This window comes from Oncorhynchus nerka, linkage group LG4, assembly GCF_034236695.1.
Source record: "Oncorhynchus nerka isolate Pitt River linkage group LG4, Oner_Uvic_2.0, whole genome shotgun sequence".
NCBI classification, from domain to species: domain Eukaryota; kingdom Metazoa; phylum Chordata; class Actinopteri; order Salmoniformes; family Salmonidae; genus Oncorhynchus; species Oncorhynchus nerka.
Window position 1 is genome coordinate 4,470,137 of NC_088399.1, and position 6,908 is coordinate 4,477,044.

Consider the following 6,908-nt stretch of genomic DNA (forward strand, 5'->3'; position numbering starts at 1 on the left):
TAACTAATTAAATTAATCAGTTACAGACACATTCAACTCAGTCTTTTAATACTGTAAATCAGTTACAGACACATTTTAAGGTCCCTTTGAAATAGTCATGTGGACTATTAGCTGCTAATGCTAACGTTCTCTACATAGGTGAATGTTTGAGATGCCGACAATAGTCATGTGACTAGGGCAGGTATCGATTGCTCACACAGAATGTGTGTGTGTGTGTGGCTCTCAGGTCCACACCAACTATCAGTGACATTTAACCACATGCTTGAGTGGGTCAGGATGTCAGTCCTAGTCTATCCTAGTCTCCTAGTCTATTCTAGTCTCCTAATCCTAGTCTCCTAGTCCTAGTCTATCCTAGTCTCCTAATCCTAGTCTATCCTAGTCTCCTAATCCTAGTCTATCCTAGTCTAATAGTCCTTGTCTATCCTAGTCCCCTAGTCCTAGTCTATCCTAGTCCCCTAGTCCTAGTCTCCTAGTCCTGGTCCACTACTGTGTGATTCTAGTTACTCCTAGTCCATTAGGGTTAGGGTTACTAGATACTAGATACTCTGGGATGGCTCAACTTCGTCCAGCTAAATCTTGACAAGGCCAAGGTAATTATTGTTGGAGCCAAAGCACAGAGAGAGAATCTGGCCGCACATTTGAATCCACAGGCAATAAAGACAAAACACCAGGTCAAAAAACCTAGTTGTGATTTTAGATTCTGAACACCATTTCGAGACAAACATTTTTACTCAGACTGATATGGAGAGACTCATCCATGCTTTTATTACAAGCAGGCTTGACTACTGTAATGCTCTCCTGTCTGGTCTACCCAAGAAAGCCATGTGTCAACAGCAAAACATACAGAATGCCCAAATACAGACATGCTTTTAAGTTATGTACCCAGTATGTTCCTCAGGTCCTCTGGCACTGGCCTTATAACTATCCCAAAGCCTCGGACCAAGAGGCATGGAGAGAGAGCCTTTAGTTACTATGCCCTCAGTCTCTGGAATAGCTGCCAGAGAACCTGAGGGGGACCAAGAGGAATTTGTAAGTCGCTCTGGATAAGAGCGTCTGCTAAATGACTTAAATGTAAATGAATAGAGAGACAGCCTTTAGTTACTATGCCCTCAGTCTCTGGAATAGCTGCCAGAGAACCTGAGGGGGACCAAGAGGAATGGAGAGACAACCTTTAGTTACTATGGCCCCAGCCTCTGGAATAGACTGCCAGAGAACCTGAGGGGACCAAGAGGAATGGAGAGACAGCCTTTAGTTACTATACCCTCAGTCTCTGGAACAGCCTGCCAGAGAACCTGAGGGCCAAGAGACAAGGAGAGGCAGCCTTTAATTACTATGCCCTCAGTCTCTGGAATAGTCTGCCAAAGAACCTGAGGAGGACCAAGAGACAAGGAGAGACGGCTTTTAGTTATTATGCCCCCAGCCTCTGGAATAGCCTGCCAAAGAACCTGAGGGGGACAAAGAGACAAGGAGAGACAGCTTTTAGTTATTATGCCCCCAGCCTCTGGAATAGCCTGCCAGAGAACCTGAGGGGGACCAAGAGACAAGGAGAGACAGCTTTTAGTTACTATGCCCCCAGCCTTTAGTTACTATGCCCCCAGCCTTTAGTTACTATGCCCCCAGCCTTTAGTTACTATGCCCCCAGCCTTTAGTTACTATGCCCCCAGCCTTTAGTTACAGTTACTATGCCCCCAGCCTTTAGTTACTATTTTTACATTTACATTTAAGTCATTTAGCAGACGCTCTTATCCAGAGCGACTTACAAATTGGTGCATTCACCTTATGACATCCAGTGGAACAGTAGTGCATCTAAATCTTGTAAGGGGGGTGAGAGGGATTACTTTATCCTATCCTAGGTATGCCCCCAGCCTTTAGTTACTATGCCCCCAGCCTTTAGTTACTAGTTACTATGCCCCCAGCCTTTAGTTACTATGCCCCCAGCCTTTAGTTACTATGCCCCCAGCCTTTAGTTACTATGCCCCCAGCCTTTAGTTATTATGCCCCCAGCCTTTAGTTACTATGCCCCCAGCCTTTAGTTACTATGCCCCCAGCCTTTAGTTACTATGCCCCCAGCCTTTAGTTATTATGCCCCCAGCCTTTAGTTACTATGCCCCCAGCCTTTAGTTACTATGCCCCCAGCCTTTAGTTACTATGCCCCCAGCCTTTAGTTACTATGCCCCCAGCCTTTAGTTATTATGCCCCCAGCCTTTAGTTACTATGCCCCCAGCCTTTAGTTACTATGCCCCCAGCCTTTAGTTACTATGCCCCCAGCCTTTAGTTACTATGCCCCCAGCCTTTAGTTATTATGCCCCCAGCCTTTAGTTACTATGCCCCCAGCCTTTAGATATTATGCCCCCAGCCTTTAGTTACTATGCCCCCAGCCTTTAGTTACTATGCCCCCAGCCTTTAGTTACTATGCCCCCAGCCTTTAGTTACTATGCCCCCAGCCTTTAGTTATTTTCAATGTTTTCATTTGTTTTTTCCTGTGAAGCACATTGTGTTGCATTCCATGTCTGAAATGTATAAATACAGTTTGATTAGATGTGACTACTGGAGACCAGTCACTCTGTAATGCCTTGAGAGGTGAATAGGGCCAGGAGTGTTTCCGGATCATATCACCAGAAGAAATTCCCAGCTAGTACATCAAGTAAACAGATGAGGTTGTTTCAAAAACATACATCTACCAACAAGTTTTCCTTGTTGTTGTCACGATCGTCTGAATGAATGGGCCAAGGAGCAGCGTACTTAGAGTTCGACATGTTTAATAAATATGAAACTCACCAAAAACAAAACGAAGAGAACGAACCGTGATGTTCTGCGCTGCTCACAGGCAGCTACACAAAAACAAGATCCCACAAACAACAGGAGGGAAAAGGCTGCCTAAATATGATCTCCAATCAGAGATAACGATAGACCCAGGTTTGCCTCTGATTGGGAACCATACCAGGCCAACAAAGAAATAGAAAACATAGATTCCCCACCCTAGTCACACCCTGACCTAACCAAATAGAGAATTAAAATGATTCCTAATGTCAGGGCGTGACAGTTGTGACATACTGTTACGTTCCCCAGTTTATGTATTGTAGTTTGTATATTTGCATGTGTTTATTTCAGGAAATGGCTTCCTGAAATCCCTCAAGCAGCTGATTGGTCGACTCCATGGCTAATTGGAGAGCTGACCCCGCCCCCTCGTCAAGACTCAGCTGTCTCCAATTACCCATTCAATCTGAAGCTATATAAAAGCCAGTGTTCTGTTCAGGAGAAAGAGATTTTCTGGGAGGTCATTGCAGAGAGATTTTGATAGAGGTTGATTTTGCTGGGAAGTTGGTATGTTTTGTGAGTTTGTTGCTCAGATAGAGCTTATTTGATGTCCTTTGTTTCTTAGTTTGTTTGTGAAATTGTTTAATATTCTGTTTCATTTGTTCCCAGGGGGGAAGGGGAAGGCACCTAGGGAGTGTTTAGGCAAGAGGCCCGCGGGCATACATATACCCGTAGCATATTCGCTGTCTAGGCACACTAGGTAAGACCTGGGCGGACCACCCCCTGTATTTTGGCTAGGGCACCAGGTGGTGCTAAATTAGGTAAGTATTGGTTAGGCAGGTAAGATAGGAGAGGGGGCTTTGAGATTTACATTCTTTGCTTTGGTTCCGTCCAGCCCCTTTTCCCCATATTACCGTGTAAAGGAATAAAGTCCTTGTAAACGGTACCACATTCTGCTTGTTGTCATTCTTACTCGCACCTACAGTCCGTACCTTTTTCACTTCACGGAGAGTTTAATTGTAGCAGGGTGTTGCGTTCCCTCTTCATAGAGGCGTGCGTAACACATACATTATATCTTTGCTCTAAGATCTTTGAGGAAAATTCAAAAGTTTTCAAAGGCGCAAGTTAGAAAGTTACAGGAGGGTAGGGTTAGGGGTAGGGTAGGGTTGGGTTAGGGTTAGCCCACCTGACCAGAGTTCCAACCTGCTCTACGGCCACACCCCTCAAACTAAACTATGTGTGAGTAGAGAAGGCCAAGAGTGACAGCTGCTGCTAAAATTAGCCCCTGTCCCGTAACGCTTGTCCCATAGCCATACCGCGTGTAGCTCCTACCCCAGTCCACAACACTAACAGGGGCTCTGTTGAAGAAGGAATGGGGATGGAGGGGGTAGGAGGGGGTGAAGAGGGGTAGGAGGGGGTGAAGAGGGGGTAGGAGGGGTCCGAAGAGGGGGCCTGAAGGGGGGTAGGAGGAGGTCTGAAGAAGGGGTTCTGAAGGGGGGTAGTGGTAGGTCTGAAGAGGTCCGAAGAAAGGTTTGGAGAGGATTCTGAAGAGGGTGTTCTGAGGAGGGGATAGGAAGGGATCAGAAGAGGGGGGAGGAGGGGGTTTTGAAGTCATTAGTGTCAACATGACCGTGTCAGCGTGCATTGCGCCTAGCCCACCACAGGAGTCGCTAGAGCGCGACGGGACAAGAACAACCCTTCCCTATGCCAGACGACGCTGGGCCAATTGTGCGCCGCCCCATGGGTCTCCCGGTTGCGGCCGGCTGCGACTGAGCCTGGACTCGAACCAGGTTCTCTAGTGGCACAGCTGGCACTGCGATGCAATACACATTTTTGTGTATTGTGTCTATTGTTCTGAAATTGTTAGATATTATTTGTTAGATACTGCACTGTTGGAACCAGAAACACAAGCATTTCACTACACCAGCAATAACATCTGCTAAACACGTGTATGTGACCAATAAGATTTGATTTGATTTGAGAGGAGCGAGGCCTGACTGCATGGCTGCCCTGGTCTCAACACACACGCATATGCACACACACACATCCACCCTCCTCCCCCTCAGGCCAGTTAATTAGAGGTATAGAGGGAAAGGAGCTCTCTGCTGATTGGACCATGTGATAAAGCCGCAGAGTGCAGCTGGCCGATCATCCAGCCTGTAACAGCTCTAGAGACTTCCATAGCACTGCAATGCAAACCTGGGTTCAGATACTATTGGACATCATTGGTAATACTTTACATTAGCTTCATTGAGGTTGTATGTTGCAATGAAACCAATAGGAATCTTCCAAAACGTGTGAGCCCCGTCCACCTGCCACTTCAGGCAGGCTAAAGTACATCCTGAAACTATTTGAAATATTTGAAGTAGTGTTTGAACCCAGGTTTGCTTCTGACTGAGGTTTAGAGCTGAGCACTAAAACGCCAACTGACTTAACCCAAACCAATTCAATAATGACTCTAGGAAAATACCTCTTCCCTTCTCATGACTCAGATAGCAGCAGTACAGTCATACAGGAAACCATTACCTTCTTATAGCTGGGGTATTGAGTAGCTTGGATGAAATAGGTGCCCAGAGTAAACTGCCTGCTCCTCAGTCCCAGTTTTTTAAATTTTTTTATATATATTTTTTACCTTTATTTTACTAGGCAAGTCAGTTAAGAACAAATTCTTATTTTCAATGACGGCCTAGGAACAGTGGGTTAACTGCCTGTTCAGGGGCAGAACGACAGATTTGTACCTTGTCAGCTCGGGGATTTGAACTTGCAACCTTTCGGTTACTAGTCCAACGCTCTAACCACTAGGCTACCCTCAGTCCCAGTTGCTAATAGACATATGAATTCTCCGGTTGGAACGTTATTGAAGATTTATAATAAAAACATCCTGAAGATTGATTCTATACTCCGTTTCTACGAACTGTAATATAACTTTTTGAATTTCGTCCGACGTTCGGCTGGACCTGCACGTGCGTTTGGATTTGTGTACTAAACGCCCTAACAAAGGAAGCTATTTGGACATAAAATTATGAACTTTATCGAACAAATCAAACATTTATTGTGGAACTTGGATTCCTGGGAGTGCATTCTGATGAAGATCATCATGATCGCACCCCCACACCCCCACACTCCACCCCCCCCCACACACACACCCCAAGGACCCCACACTCCACATACCCACCCACACTCCACATACCCCCCACACCCCAAGGACCCCCACACTCCTCATACCCCCCACACCCCACACACTCCACAGACCCCCAGACCCCAAAGACCCCCACACGACCCACACTCCCGGACCCCCACACCCCCGCACCCTCCTCAGTGAATTTGGTGATGTTTTTCCCTCCCATAGTTCAGAGAAATTAGTTGTTGAAGTTGTTAAGTTATTGTCCCATTCTACATCCTGGTACTAGCAGGTTCTGACATGTTTTACTGTTGCCTTTTGTAGGACCGCGTATAAAAAAATATATTTAAAAAATTATGGGGGGGGGGGGCGGACTCAGTCGGGGTCTCTACTTACGGGTCAGAGTTAGAATAGTAGAAAAAACAAGGTGCTATTTAGAAATGTGGTTCTGCATCAGCAGTTTTCCTCTTGTTGTGTCAGACGCTGATAGACGCTCAATTAGCCATGTCAGCTAAGATGTTTTACATTGGTAAGATGGCCAGCTATCCAAACCTGTAGTAATCACGGTCCAATTACTATTTATCACTCTCACTCAGATATTATATTTAAAAAACTGCATTTCTCTCCACCCTATGGTAACATGTGTAGAATTGCATGAGTTCCTCGTGAGTTCAGATATTTTGTATCCCCCACCCCCATCAGAGTGGCCCTCCCTGAGCTAGATCATGTGATCATGTGTCCCAGGGCAGCAGGGCAGAGTGGTGTGGTTAGCAGACATTGATGAGAAGTAGTGTAGTGGACCCACTGGGGCAGCAGCTAAATGCAAAGAGTTAATTAGAGTGAGAGATCAGGGCTGTGATCTGTGTTGAGACCAAGAAACAGAGACCCAACCAATGAAGCCCTGTTGTAAAGAGGTCTGTTGTAAAGAGGTCTGTTGTAAAGAGGCCCTGTTGTAAAGAGGCCCTGTTGTAAAGAGGTCTGTTGTAAAGAGGTCTGTTGTAAAGAGGTCTGTTGTAAAGAGGTCTATTGT

At 45.9% G+C, this 6,908-nt stretch overlaps 1 protein-coding gene across 1 annotated transcript in view; it reads right to left on the reverse strand.

Moving 5' to 3' along the window:
• Nucleotides 1-6,104, reverse strand: part of LOC135571348 (uncharacterized) — a 39,229-nt gene extending 33,125 nt beyond the window's left edge. The window contains exons 1-2 of the mRNA XM_065017123.1: nt 5,929-6,104; nt 4,109-4,315 (exon numbers count right to left, since the gene is read on the reverse strand). Of these exons, the coding sequence (XP_064873195.1) occupies nt 4,109-4,315; nt 5,929-6,104 (383 nt within the window). The remainder of the gene's footprint in view (nt 1-4,108; nt 4,316-5,928) is intronic.
• Between the last annotated feature and the right edge of the window lie 804 nt (nt 6,105-6,908).